The sequence below is a fragment of the Gopherus evgoodei genome, chromosome 12 (assembly GCF_007399415.2).
Source record: "Gopherus evgoodei ecotype Sinaloan lineage chromosome 12, rGopEvg1_v1.p, whole genome shotgun sequence".
NCBI classification, from domain to species: domain Eukaryota; kingdom Metazoa; phylum Chordata; order Testudines; family Testudinidae; genus Gopherus; species Gopherus evgoodei.
The window spans coordinates 38381650-38397239 of NC_044333.1; the positions used below are offsets into that span (position 1 = coordinate 38381650).

Consider the following 15590-nt stretch of genomic DNA (forward strand, 5'->3'; position numbering starts at 1 on the left):
TGAATTCACAGGACCAGATTTGTGACATCATAATCAATGCAATGGCAACAGATGTACATCCTAAAACCAGAAAGATTCAAATTTTTAATTTAGACACAAAACTGAGGTGGAGGGGGAAGGGACAAGACATTTAAATAAAACAGAAATGCAGCTTTTCTTTAAATAAATAAAGAAGCATTTCCCTTCAATGTGAGAAATCCAAGGGCAATGTTGTTGTATAAAAGAAGGATAAATAATTCCCACACACGTGCTATTTATGAGTTAGGGAGAAAACGTAGTATAGTAGTATAAAAACGTAGCATAAAGTAGTAGGATAATCTATTTGCCAAAGACCAAAATGCAGCTCCAAGGGCTGTTTTACCAGCATGTACAATCCCAGGCATCTAGTCTCAACTGGGGTGGTGGGGAAAGGAAGCGGGAGTAGGTGCATCTGAACTGCAGGTGAAAAGGAAGGATGCAAATGACTAACAGTCACCAGGCCAACAGAGAAAGAATAGAAGAAGAAAAGCCACCAGCACACGAGAGTCACCCGCTCATTAAATTCTCCCTCTCATGGAGCATACAGCATACACACTGGATCACCTGCTTCCGGAGAGTCCGGTCTCCTGCTAATGTTGAAGCCTGCTCTATGTAAAGGCTAAGGCGAGCAAGGTCAGAAGACATGACTTCTCTCCAGCATGTAGAAGGCCATCTATGAAGTTTTTCCATCAGCAAGGCAACCTCCCTCCTTGGTGACAATGAAACCAAGACACTCTAATATGTTGGCAAATTCAATGTTTTGTCCATCGATTACAAGGGGTAGTGGTAGAGGTCCATCAGCCGCTTTTACCAGTTGGGTCTTCTTCCAGTTGACATGTGGACCAAGTTTACTTGCTTCTTCCGTAAACATATGCACAAGGCACTGATGAAATTGTGAGTATGTGACTACAACTGTGTCATCTGCATATTTCAGGTCTGTTATGCAGAAGTCATACAGTACCACTCCCAGTATGCAGCTATTGGCAGCTTCCATCATTTGGTCAACAGCAGCATTGAACCAATCAAGGCAGCCATGTACCCAAGTGGGACACTGCTGTTTTACTCCAACCAGCTGGACATCCTAGTATCTAAGCGGACACAGCTCTCATATCCGTGGTGCACTTCTACAAGAAGGTCAAGGAGCTTTCCAGGCACACTAGCAGCTTGCAAGCAGAACCAAAAGGAACAATGATCAGAGTCAAATGCAGTTTGTAAATCAATGAAGACTACACGCCCCTCATCCTTCCTGTGCCAAAACTCTTTTTTGGCTTTTTCCAATAAATTGTCTAATGGTAAAAATTGCTCTGTAATTGACTGACTGGCCAGAAACACGGTTTGCTGTAGACAGTGTAGATTCCTTATGGCGGCCTTAACATGCTCAAGAAGAGCCAACATGAATATTTTGTTTGGAATGGAAAGCAAAGTGATGCTGTGGTGACTGGAACACACCAGAGCATCACCCTTCCCTTTCCAAAGTGGGAGCATAATCCCACAGCACCAGTCACCGGTAGGTCCTCATGACTCCATACTCTGTTGATAATATGGGTCAGCCTTCGGAGACAGAATCCTCACCAGCTATACCACAAATACCAGCAGCATAGGCATTCTTTATCTTACGGGCTGCGCATCAGACTTCCTCAACAATAACATCCTCTACATTACACTGAGGGGCTGGACTCTTCGCATCCTCCTGGAGCTGCAGCTCCAATGGGGCATTGAGAAGCACCTGAAAGTTTTCTTTCCATCTATTCAGACATTGGAAAGAGGTTGCATCTTCATATTTAAATATACACTATCCAACAGCACTGACAAGAGATGGATCCTAAAACAGAGGACTGAATAACTGACAGCTGCCTTCCAAACTGCATGATGCAAGTGCTCACTCACTTTTCAAGAATGTATGACACACATGCCCTGTGTAACTGGAAATATCTGCTGATAATTTCTCAGCACACTCACGGATTTCGTAATTCTGTGAAAATAAGAAGCAAATATTTCCAGATCTTCTGAGCTGGGCAAACCAGCACAGCGAGCACTCATGCTGCAGTAGTCAGCATTCATACTGCCTAAAAGAAGTGTGATCAAGATCAAGACAGAACAAAATGTCTTTATCACCATAACATCCAGGAACAGAACAAAGGCAATATAGTATAGTAGAAGCATAGGTATTAGAGCCGATTGATCCTTGTAAATGGATCACTACAGTTGCCAACTAGTTTGGCTCATTGATTAGAGAATCATGTTTGTTGTTTTTTTTCCAAATGGGTGATGGTAGGTGATTAAGAGGTGGCCATCTTTAAAGCAGAGTCTGATCCATAAAGGGAGGGGGGTGGAGGGAATTCCTCCACACTCCTAACTTGAAGAAGGCGGCAAATCTGATTTCAGTTAAAAAAAGTTAATTTTTTTTTTTAAAGTTTAAGTGGAAGATAATACAACTTAGCATTGTTAATAGGGTTTAATATGTACAAAGTTCTGTGTTGGGATTAGCTTCCTGATCCTCAACACACATCAAGTAGGTGGGCAAAGCATCAGATGTGCCAAAAAAATTATGTTTCATCTGGCACACAATTTTCACTATTGCCATTAGGAATTCAAGATGGCTGCTTTGGATGCAGATAAGCATTTTGCAATTTCAGACAAAAATGTCACTCATGCGCCTCTTTGATTTGTATCAGTGTGTACATTAATGGCAGGAGAATTTTTGGATTGGTTTGGAAATTAAGCCAGGTGAAGTTTGAATAAAAGAACAGGGGGTGGCAGATGACAAACAATAACCAGACCAAGTGAGAAACTTCAGGATTTCATAAAGTTTTATCCAGACTGAATGCTTCCCTTATTTTGACCCCAATCTTAAAAGCACAGAAGTTTTATTTCCATATCTATGAAACCACCTTTATCTTCAAGATTGGGCTACTTCTCATGCAGTCTCCAAATTCTCATTTTCAGCAGAAATCCTTGGGAAGGTGGCTGCACTGTAGCATCAAGCAACAAATTCAGGGTCATGGACTTAATGAAAAAATCCAAACAGGTTTCAGCCTGAATCATGCTGCTTAGCTTGCATTGCAAAGAGCCAGGAATCAGCTCCCTATGCTAGTTGGCAACAGTCTGCTCCATTATGCTCAGTTTGTTTGACTATGGGACCCTTGGAATGTCTGAAATCCCCTAAAGTCACTCAGAGGGATCCTGGTGGGTTTCTCTGGAAAAGTCTTTCCAAATTCATGAGAAGTTTAGAAATCAAAATCCTGAAGGACTCTGCTGAAAACGCACAGCATTTAAATGCAATAAAATGTAATGGGATATTTTTGAGGAAACCAAGTCACAAAGGTGCCAACAAGTGCAAGCTGTGCTACCTGGGTCCTCCTTTGCTTCCTTTTTTATATCTAGCCCTGTCTAGTCTCAGCCCTGTTGCTGTTAGTAGCTAATATTACTTTTCAAAGCACCAAGCCATCCTTGCAGTGGTAGGTTAATTCTGAACATCTGTGGTGCAGAATAAACCCACCCAAGATGGACCAGCGGAATACTTATTTTGTGCCTGTCCACTGACTGTGAATACCAAATGAGTTTGCAATCCGGCAGTTGGTTATTTGGTCTGCTGCTCACAGTGAAGTTAACAAAGCATCACGCTGGTATGATATAAACACATCTGTTCCACAGCAAGTATAGTTTTCAGCTGAAAGGCTGCCATTTAATATTCATCTACTTCTAGGCTTGGGCCATGACTCAGCATAGCACTTAGAGCAAACAGGTGTTTAAATCTTTTGCTGAATCAGAGTTTATAACAGAATGCTGACTCTTAAACTCATCTGTGAGGAAGGCAGCTAGTAACATCCACAACTCTCATCTGCTCCACGTGTCATCCCATGCAGTGCAGCTCTGCACAGACTGCTGCAAATTCTTCAACTATTAGATTCTTTACAGAAAAAAAGACAGATGAAAAGTAATTGATCTTTTAAGTCAGTGATGTTCTTGCATTAAATGGGATGCCTGCTATGTTGTTTGCAGGGGAAGGAAAGGGAGTTTGAAAAGTCTACATACAAGATAACTGCTACAGTTTTGGCAGCAGCAGAGTGTCATTGGATTACACTGGTCTACAATTTTTGAGAAGTCATCTGCTTCAGCGATAAAATGTGATATTATGTATTTTGATGTGCTGAATTCAAATATGACAATTAAAACAACTGATTGGCTACTGTTTCTAAGATATTTAAGTTTTTACATTTTATGTTTATGTATATTGTGTAGCTAGTAGAGTTTTAATCATAAATTGTAAACCTAGGTCTTTTCATGTGTTTATGGTTGCTTTACATGATAATATTTCACCTGTCCTGTGTATGTAACACTTTAAAAATCAGCAAAAGGGTTATATAAATAAACTTTATTATGAAACAAAAGGCAAAAAACTATTATGTACATAGTTTAGTCCTATTCAGTGTCTACTCAGCGCTTCTTGGCTTGTCTCTTGTATTCATTAAATGGAGCATCTCGTCACTGTCCAGCAATAGTCTGCAAGCATTGATGGTCTCCATTTGCCCTGATAGCCTGCCAGGAGATTCCACTGCTGTAGTCTGGAGCCCAACAGCTCTGCCTTATTCTTGGGTAGTTCCAAATCCCTGACAAGGTCATTCAGTTCACCTTGTGTTATGAGGTGTGGTTCAGAGGAGGAGGATGGGAGAAAATGTGGGTCCTGTGACATTGATGGTTCAGGACCAGAAGTTTCATCCTCTTCCTCGTCTGACTCAAGTGAGAATGACTCTGGTGCATCAGGAACCGGCAGCCCTTCTCCGTGGGGTGCCGGGCATATAGCTGATGGAATGTTTGGATAATGCACAGTCCACTTTTTCTTCTTTGACACACCTTTCCGAACTGGAGGCACCATGCAGAAGTAACAATTGCTGCTATGATCTGTTGGCTCTCTCCAAATCATTGGCACTGTAGAAGGCATAGATTTCCTTTTCCTGTTCAACCACTGGCGAAGATTTGTTGCACAAGTGTTGCAGCATATGTGTGGGGCCCACCTCTTGTCCTGATCTCCAATTTTGGAGCCAAAATAAAGTTGATAGGCTTTCTTAACCAGAGTGGTTATACTGTGCTTTTTTGATGCAAAAGTCACTTCACCACAAACATAGCAGAAGTTATCTGCACTGTTCACACAAGTACGAGGCATCTCTGCTCACTTTGGCTAAACAGAAGTGTGTCCCTTTGCAAAATCAAACACTGACTAATAAGAGAGCAAGACACTGTATGATTTCTAGAGCCGATATAGGGCAATTTGTTCAGCAGAGTGATGTAAGCTTCGTTATGATTGCATCATCCATGACTTCTAGGAATAACATGATGCAATTCATATCATGTATGACACAATACCAGCTTCAGATTGCATCATTCATTGTTTTGCCTCAAAAGCAAGTACTGTCCAAACCCAGCCATAGATTTATTCATAGATCCAGTCAAAGATGTATTTTGGTCATTTCTGGTTTAAAATGAGATCCCTTCCCTTTATAACTCACTTATCCTCTACCATTCCCATGTCAAGGGTCGTATATACTGACCCAATAGCGTATCTTGAAAACTAGAGCCAATCAACAATTTTAAGCATCATATTCGTTCTCAGTGACCCAGAATTAGTAAAGTTGGACTACATTTATTTCAGAAGCATTTTGGCTGGAGAGCAGTGTTATTAGCAGGAGATTAACGTAGGTAATTAATGAGTGACAAAATAATTTAAAAGACAAAGAAACAGTCATTGTTTTATTCTTGACCTTGAATGTCAAAACAAAAAAGTCTGTATAAAAGCAGTAACAGTAAAAGAAAAGCTCAGCAGAAAACTGTGATTTCAAGTATTTTGTTGAAAATAATTTAAATGGAAGTTAAAAGGTTGTTTTATACAATCAGACGTATATAAAGCATATACAGCAGGCCATGTAAACTGGGAATGGAGTCTGTGGGGACACAAGGGTTTCAAGATGTTTCTGTGTGAGGAAGCTAGCATTTAAAACAGTGGTGCCCAAACTTTTCCTGTCATGCCTCCCCCCTTACCAGTAACGGAATCTGTCCATGTCCCCTCTCCATCACTGTACAGTGGGCTCAGCAGAGGAGTTGGGGCTGAAGGAGGAGCTGGGGGCAGAGTGATGCTGTGGCCGAGTCTGGGTTTGGGGTGGAGCGGTGCTGCAGCAGGGGGTGGAATTCCCTCCCTGCTCCCTACGGGGGCTGACCCAGGCCCTGCTGTGCATATCCCCCGGCCAACATTCCTCCTTACCCCCTTAGAGGGGCACACCCCACAGTTTGGGAACCACTGATGTAAAACAACTGTGATCCTAAGTTTACAATTACTGATTCTGATTAGGGCAAGGTATTGAAGTCAGGACTCCTGGATTGTACCTTCTACTCTGCCACCTCCTTGTTATACCCCTTTAGGGAAGTAATTAACCTGACTTAGGCTATGTCTACATTACAAACCTCACAGCGGCGCAGTTGTACTTGTACAGCAGCGCCACTGTAAGGTCTCCCATGTAGCCGCTCTATGCTGGTAGGAGAAAGCTCTCCCACCAGCATAACTAAACCAGCATAAACTCCAACGAGCGGCAGTAGCTCTGTTTACAGGAGAGCACCTCCCGCTGACATAGCACCATCTACATCAGCACTTTTGCCGATTAAACTTACGTCAGTTGGAAGCATGTTCTTTTCTCACACACACACCCAACAAAAGTTTTACTGAAAAGTGCTAGTGTAGACAACGCCAGAGTTAGAGCCACTTTAAAACTTGCATAACATTGTTTTCTAACTCTTGAGATATTCAAGTAAGTTCTATATTCCTTATAATGGAAGAGCTCTATGCACTTCAACATGTGCAAACTCTGAGTGAAAGTAACAGATGTGAAACTGTCATTTTGTGAAAACTGTGTGACTTTGTACTCCTGCGTTGCATACTAGGTGTGTTGAGGTATTCTGTCATTGTTTTATATCTTCTAAAAATCTTTATTAAAAACATCAAAGATGTGCTACACAAGTGACAGCTGACTGGCGTAAGCAGAAATTTTCAATATGGAGAATCTGGCACATTACAAGACATTAAAGAAAGAATGTAGTAAAACAGGGGCAGTTTTCAAAAGAAATGTACCAAGCATAACCTTCACGATACCCTGTGCTCTAGCGATATCCTCTGCTGCCTGGAACAACAACTCTTCACTGGCAGTAAAGATAGAATGAAACATACATACATGACACTCCTGCAGTAATAGCAACAAAAGAATTTGAGGTGAATTTGATTTATGTGGGATCAGATTTGATACCCACAAGTCCTGAAAGTTATGTGAATTTTAGCACAATTTTTGTCCAGAAAGTTTTACCAGACATGCTTTGGTTGCTATTTATTATTCTTGTTTTAGGAGGTACAGTCATCCAATCAGGGAGAAGAACAACAGCATGGGATTTGGTGACCTACCACACATTATAAATTGTCAAAAGGATCAATTCTTGCACAACCCCGTAGGCTGAAAATTGTTCTTCCAAATTATCTGGTAAATTCTTCCAATAAGCAGCACCAGCTTGGTTTGCAAACAAATCATGAACAGAAGAATGACCTACACTTGTGATGAATAATTTAACCAGTTCTGCAATGGCGGAATTTGCTTGTTGTGAGCTCTGTTATTTACTTTTATTTATCTATTCTCATAAACATGTGTGGATTACAATCCTGGTTGTAGAGAACCTCTATTTCAGGGGTTCTCAAACTGGGGATTGGGAACCCTAAAGGGGTTGTGAAGTTATTACATGGGGGGGTAGTCATGAGCTGTCAACCTCCACCCCAAACCCTGCTTTGCCTCCAGCATTTATAAAGGTGTTAAATATAAACAAAGTTTTTTTAATTTATGGAGGTGGGGGTTGTACTCAGGCTCACTATGTGAAAGGGGTCACCAGTAAAAAAGCTTGAAAACCCCTCCTCTATTTAGTTATATGTGAAGTGATTACCTTACACAGCATGTTTAGCGTCTTGACAGTAACATACCCAACTCCCAATTTAAAATTGTTTATTGAGTCATCTCTCCTTCAAGTGTAGTTTTACCTGCCTCCTTACTCAAAGCCACTAACATTTTAATTGGGGAGACTCTGGGGGTTCAGAACCAGTATATCAAGGTCCTCCAGCCACAAGTGTGTGAATGGCCAATTTCACTGCCTGCTGAAAGGCAAACTTTATGAAAAATGAGTTTAAGGTCTTTGGAGCCAACGCAGTTCAAGACTAGTGAACAGGCTTTAGCTCTACAGCCAGACATTAGCACTTCAGAACAAGCACCTGGATTCCTATCTTACTTCCCAAGACAACCTCCTCTTTGGGATATTTGTTAACGTCTCCAACATGTATGTCCAAAGACCAAATTTCTCATAACCTAAACTCTTAAAAAAATCTCACTGCAACAATGAGCTCTCAGTGCAAGCTTCCTAACAAGCCAGTTTGTTAAAAATTACACAGTAGCTCTCACTTGTTAATTCCTCAGACCAAAATTATAAAACCCACCTTCTATTATACCTACAGGTTTTGGCACCTTGACAACAAACAAGCAATTCCAGAAATCAAAGGTGCAGAAACTAGCAGGAGAGAAAAGCTCACTACAAGATGTGTTGGATGACAAAGTAATCTTTTAAAGGGGGGGGGGGGAGACATATGCAAGGATTCAACCCAAAGTATAAATAGAACAGTACCCTAAGGGAAAAAATAAAGCTTAAAGAAGCAACACGTGGAAATGACGCAGATCTGAAGACCTAGCAAGTTCTTTCCCAGAGCATTTTGTACTAGATGTACAAGACTGAACTCTGCTCCAGGGAAACCATTACTTCTAATTACTGTGCAAGAAGAACAGTTAGAACACATTAGCATTACCCATTAGAGAAGCAAAGCAGCCTAGAGCAGAGGGTCCCAACGACGGGCACCTGTACCCTTGAGGGTACACAGAGGTCTTCCAGGAAATACATCAACTCATCTAGATATTTGCCTAGTTTTACAACAGACTACGTAAAAAGCAGTAGTGATGTCAGTACAACCTAAAATTTCATACAGACAATTACTTGTTTGTACTGCTCTATATACTGAAATGCAAGTATAATTATAAATCAATTGGAATATAAATATTGTATGGTAAAAAATGAGAAAAAAAGTCAGCCATTTTTCAGTAATAGTGCGCTGTGACACTTACATATTTTTATGTCTGATTTTGTAAGCCTGTAGCCTTAAGTGAGGTGAAACTTGGAGGACATAAGAACAGACATACTGGGTCAGACCAAAGGTCCATCTAGCCCAGGATCCTGGCCAATGCCAGGTACCCCAGAGGGAATGAACAGAACAGGGAATGAACAGATAATCGTCAACTGATCTGTCCCCTGTCACCCATTCTCAGCTTCTGGAAAACAGAGGCTAGAGACACCATCCCTGCCCATCCTGGTTAATAGCCATTGATAGACCTATCCTCCATGAACTTATCTAGTTCTTTTTTTAACCGTTATAGTCTTGGCCTTCACAACATCCTCTAGCAAGGTATTCCACAGGTTGACTGTGCATTGTGCAAAAAAATACCTCCTTTTGTTTGTTTTAAAGCTGCTGCCTATTAATTTCATTTGATGACCCCTGGTTCTTGTGTTAGGAGTACACAAGACAAATCAGACTCCTGAAAGGGGTAAAGTGGTCTGGAAAGGTTGAGAACTACTAGGCTAGTGCGCTGGGAGTCAGGAGAGCCTATGTTATCATCCCTGCTCTATCACCAAACACAGGTTGCAGCCTTGGGCAAGTCACTTCACTCTTTGCATCTGTTTCCCAAATCTGTAAGATGAGGATAGTTACCTTAACTTACAAGGTGCTAGAGATCTAATTAATGTACAGGGCTTTGACAATGAGAAATTTTAAGCAGTATTACTACCTGAGTAGGGCTTCTGATTTTAGATTTTAAACAATAAATGCCCCTCTGATAAAAAATACAAAACAAATCCGTGTTTACCCAATAAATATGGAAAACGCCAGTCATGACTAGTAGTACCCAAGGGCTAGTCTACACAGAGCTGTAATGTGGACTATGGGGGTGTGATTTCTAAATCAAGATCAGATGTTTTTCTAAGAGGGCTTCTCTAGAAATTATTTTGGGAAAGTTCTATGCCCTGTGCTACACAGGAGGTCAGACGAGAGACCACAGTGGTCCCTTCTGGCCTTGGAATCGATTAATCGAAAGCACGCAATGTGTTGCCCATTAATTGGCCATGCAGACTCCACTCTAACATGGTATGGTTTGGCACACCATGGAACATTACAAAGAGATTACTCATTACAGTATACACAAAAAGAAAGCCCCGGAAAAATCTCAGTTTTTGGGACATCTTTATAAAAATAAAAAATTGCTAAAAATATCCCCCCCCAATGAAATTATAACCCCCTCCAAAAAAAAAACAAACCCTTTACACGTACAGCACTCAACTCTCAGACTCAACCCTGCAATGATTCAGCATAAGTAATCAAAGAATCTGTATTTACATTACTCTAAAACTTGTATAATTAAGCAAAGCAAATAACTGAACATAATATATACACAGACTCTTGGGGGTATCATTTGCAGCATAAAACATAGTGAATATTGACATCAAGGCCACTAGTGCAAAAGATGCTTGATTCCAATTTGAGCAAAATCAAAAGAACTGTTGTCTGAAGCTTCTTATTCTCAGGGAGGTGACACTTCTACCTGTATCACCCATGACGTACCTACCTCAATCTAGTTTATTACAAAATTAGATCGGGAGGGAGCACGTGGCCATGGCTTCCACTAACCTTGACACTCTTCACAATTTAGCCACCAGCTGAGAAATGTCAAGTGTTCAGACAATGTGAAAAACTGATTTGCACAATCTACAGCCTGACTTGCCAGACAAGCCAGTTTTGCAAGGTGCTTGAGAAGGAATTAGGCAGCTTGTGTATGAATGAATTCACAGAGACCGTCCCCTTCCATAATGCCCAAATACTGCACTTTTCAATGGCCAGTGATCCTCAAATGGTACAGGCGTCTGGTATAAACACAGTCCATTTAGACACCCCAAATAACTAGAATCCTCTCCAAAACCTTAAAAAAAAATACACAGGTAACCCAATTGTGAAGGTGACTGACTTTCTTTGTAAGGTGCTTTGAGAACTAGGGATGAAAAGCACCATATAAGAGCTAAGTACTATTAGACCTAAAAAACTCACATGCAAGAAAAACCTATTCCAAAATAAACCGAAATATTCCTCTATTAGGAGAGGATCTAGAAGTGAACTACAGGGTCAAACACTGATCAAGTGGTACTGGAACCAAGGAGGAAAGTGGTCCTAGGCTGAGAGGTATGGAAGTCAGGGTAACATCCCATTTAATGGAGCAAAGAGAATTGTTCCTAGATTTTGGCAAAGCTGCAGACTTCAAGACAGTGGATGGGGGGAAGAAAATTGTCTGGATTTCAGCATTAGGGAAAACTTCAGGCTGTTGATGCGGAGCACTGGTCCTCGATTTAGCAGGGTAATATCAGACATCACCCTTACCCCCATGTGCCTTGTCTACTGGAGGAAGAAGCACCCCGTGACAGCATTAGGTGCAGCTGAAGGAGGTCTACTGGAAGCCAAGGAGCAGCTTAATCACTCTTTCAGAAATGGTGCTGACAACAGTTTGCTCTTGTCTACAGTGAAACCGCTTTCAGCACCAGTTCAGCTGCACCAAACTGATACCCCTCCTAGTGCAGACTATCAGTGATAGAAGCACTGTATCACCCAGGGCATCCAAGTGCCTTGCCATAATGAATGGATTTTATCCTCATAACGTTCCTGGGTAATGAGACCAGACTTCTCACCCCTAGGCACAGACGGGACATGCACTGCACCTGTTACATGCTGTGCTCCAAGGCCACTTCTGGAAGTCATTTCAGAAAGGGGGATGCCAAGGAGCCTGTGTGGTGGCTTTTTCTGTTTAAGCATTTGATTAGAGCTTTCTGCTCAAACCAGACTGGAGGCTGGTGTCTCTTCACAAAACAGAGGACACAGGGCATGTGGCCAGGGTGCTAAAGGAGAAGACAGCACAAGTGAGAGCTAGGATCAATTTGTCCCCCAGGGAGCGATGAGATGCAACAGAAGACAGAGTTAAGTTTAGTGAAGCCACATGGGCGAGTAACAGAGCTCAGGGCTACAGGGAGGGAGCCAGAGGGGGCAACAGAATACAAGGGAAGCTCGCGGAAGGGGGCAGCTTCGGGGTGGCTCTAGAGGGAGCATTTGCAGCCAGAGGTGACAGAGCCGGCTGGAAAGTGGAAGATACTCACGGATGCAGAGACAGGCCACCAGCTTGGCCCCTTGGTCAGGCACCGGGCAGCTGGGGAAGAGGGGCTTGAGCAGGTAGGTGGCGAAGACCAGGGCCACGATGTACTGGGAGGAAGGCCGGATGATGAGCAGCTCGATCCAGAGCTTGAGGAAGGCGGGCAGGGAGCCGTACACCTCCAGCATGTAGGCGTAGTCTCCCCCGGACTTGGAGATGGTGGTGCCCAGCTCGGCGTAGCACAGGGCGCCCACGATGGAGAAGAGCCCGCAGACGGCCCACACCACCAGCGAGAGCCCCGGGGAGCCGGCCTCCTTCAGCACCCCGGTGGGGGTCACGAAGATGCCCGAGCCGATGATGGTGCCGATGATGATGGCCACGCCGTTGACCAGGGTGATGGAGCGCTTCAGCGCCACGGCGTCTCGGCCGCCCGGGGGGCCCAGCTCCGTGCCCCGGGGGGCGCACGGGGCCAGCGCCCCGGCACAACCGTTCTCATGGGCCCCGCCGCCGCCGGGCCCCGCCGGCTCCAGCATCTTCTCCCGCGCCTGCCGCTCCTCCTCCTGCGCCGAGCAGGAGGAGGCGGCCGAGCCCCGCTTCTTCACCCCGCCGCTGCCCGACATGGCCCGGGAAGGCGGGCGCCGCTGCGCGCTGGCTGGACGGAGGCTGCCGGAGCCCCCCGGGGCGGCGCGCCGGAAGGATGCAGGAGACCCCGGCTGGCGGAGCAGCTACCGCCCGGCCCGGGAGCCGGCCCGCTGGGTACCCCGGCAGGCGGTCCGGCACGGAGCGCTGCCGCGTGGAGCGGACCGGCGGCCGGGGCTCGGGCTGGCTCCGCTGGAGAGACAAGGCCGGGCTCGGCGGCGGCTGGCGGGGAGCGAGGCTGGGCCGCGCTGCGACACGCGGCTGCTGCTGGTGCCCGGGACTGGCAGCCGCCGGCACCTTTTTGTCTCCTCTTTATGCGCCGGGAGGCGGAAGCAAGACCCGGCATCGCACGCGGCGGGGCGGAGAGAAGGCGGGGCTGGGGCGGCCCCTGCGTGGCGAGCAGGTGCCTGCCCCTGCCTGGGGGGCTGCGGCTGAGCCTGGGTCGGGCATGACCCGCAGGCGGAGCTCGGCGCGGAAAGGGGGCGCTGGGCTGCAGGGGAGGGACGGGGCCGCGGCGGCCCTGCAACCCGGGCGGGGCGGGGGCGTTTTAGCTGCAGGTTATTCAGACACGGCAGCGGTTGCGCTCCCAGCCACGTGGGCCGCGGCAGCTAGCCCCGGTCTGGCGGGAGGAAGGCGGAGCGGAGAAGAGGAGAGCAGGGGTGGCGGTCTCTCAGCCACCCGGCTGCCTTAGCAGGAAATAGAAACCCCGCCATAAAGCAACTGACACCAGGTTCTCGCACAAACCGCGTTTAAAAGTACCTGTGCCCCGCCCTGGCCTTACTGACGAACATCTTTGTAATTTATAGACCAAGGTCCTGCTCTTACCGCTTGACCCGTCCTAACGTCCAGGACTAGCACATCAGTCCATCCCTTCCCTATTCCTTCTGTTGGCCAGTGCTTCTGATCAGTTTCCCAAGCATTAATCCCACCCCCCCTTAAGCAGATGTATAACTTTACTCACTAGGCCCACTCTGGACATGGTATTACTTATCTTATTTGGCCCCATCCGTCTAGTATCTGAGCGACTCACAACCTTTATCAGATTTGTCTCACCACATCCCTGAGGCAGAGGCCTTGCTCTTATTCCTGATTTACAGATGGGGAACAGAGACCCTTACGGTACCCACAGCCTGGATGGATAGACTTGCCTTTGTGGGGCTTCTGCTAGCACTAAAAATAGTGGCTTTTTGAAGTTGTAGGTGGGTTAGAGCTCCAGCTTGAAACCTAAGGAGGGGGTAGGCTTCAGAACTCAAAATCCAGTGTCAGCCCCTCCAAGAGCTGTCTACACAGCTATTTTTAGAGCACTAGCACAAGGCTTGCTGCTGCAGGCTGTGTAGACCTACCCAGAGAGGATAAGTGGCTTGTCCGAGGTCACACAAGACATCTGTGGCAGAGCACCGACTTGAATCTTGGTCTCTCAGTACCCTAACCACTGGAAGATCCCTCTGCTCATGAGTGTCCTTACACACATGCTTAAGTGTTGGCACTAATGTCAAGGGGCTTGCTTGTAAGACACTAACTTTAGCTACCACTGAAGTCGATATTTTCCTGGAGAGGTTATTTAACTTTTATTTTTAAATATAATTTCCAACTTTTAGTGTCAGACTCTATTAACACTTGTGCAGGTGAATAACTCTGTTATTGGGACAACTCACGTATCAAGTTACTCACCTGCACAAATGTTTGCAAAATCTCACTCTCAAATTGTGTTATGGTTTCCCCAGTCATTTTCTTAGAGCATTTATCTTCACTGGAAACAAGAAACAAAATATTGCATTGTCAGAATGTGCCATCTAGCGGTCTTTGAACCATGACTGTTTAAAAAAAATTACATTATTTAAACCAGGATTTACCCACATCTCTGATTATGCACATTTAGAAAAAAATTAGAACGAGATTACCATTGCACCAGCCAGACTTCTGGAATCATTTAATGTATATGCACCTATCACAATTTGCAGTGAAATTACAGTGATCATGTTACAGTGGTCAACTTGCTGACTGTATACAAAACTGTTACGCCAAATTATTTTTAAAAGAAGGTTTTCAAAGGTGACTGTTGATTTTGGGTGCCTCAATTTTTGGATGTGCTACCTGCAACACTTGAAATGGGCTCAATTTCCAGTGAAAGGGTGCACATCACCTTTTAAAACCAGGTTCTTTTAAGTTGAGTACTCAAAAAATGAAGTATTTAATAGGTACTTTTGAAAATCTTAGTAAAAGTTGAAGAAATCTGGACCAACATTTCTTTAGATTATTAAACACAGAACTTTAAAATCAAATTTATTTTTCACTATTTGTGGTGTTTGTTTACTTTTGCCCTTCATTATCCTTGGACAATTAAATTAAACTTGATATTTTCAGTTTTGTTTATAGACAATTTTATGTATATATTACCATAATCATAGAAGACAAACATTTTCACTTTCTAGTTTTCATACAGAAGTAGGATGCTGCAAAAATTGGATTGCAAATACTAGAGAAACATTATTTCTAATAATAATGGAGTGTTCTGAACAATTGAGTGAAGATATTCATACTAATGTTGTTTGCAAAAATTTTGTTTTTAACAAAACCTGAATTGACCTGCACACCTTTAAATGAAATATAGCTCTATCTAGTGCAGGGGCG

General features: G+C 44.2%; 1 protein-coding gene across 1 annotated transcript in view; it reads right to left on the minus strand.

The window, feature by feature from the left end:
* The window catches only part of SLC7A5 (solute carrier family 7 member 5), a 71003-nt gene extending 58054 nt beyond the window's left edge, over positions 1-12949 (minus strand). The window contains exon 1 of the mRNA XM_030581273.1: positions 12328-12949. Within this exon, the coding sequence (XP_030437133.1) occupies positions 12328-12940 (613 nt within the window). The 5' untranslated portion in view covers positions 12941-12949. The remainder of the gene's footprint in view (positions 1-12327) is intronic.
* Between the last annotated feature and the right edge of the window lie 2641 nt (positions 12950-15590).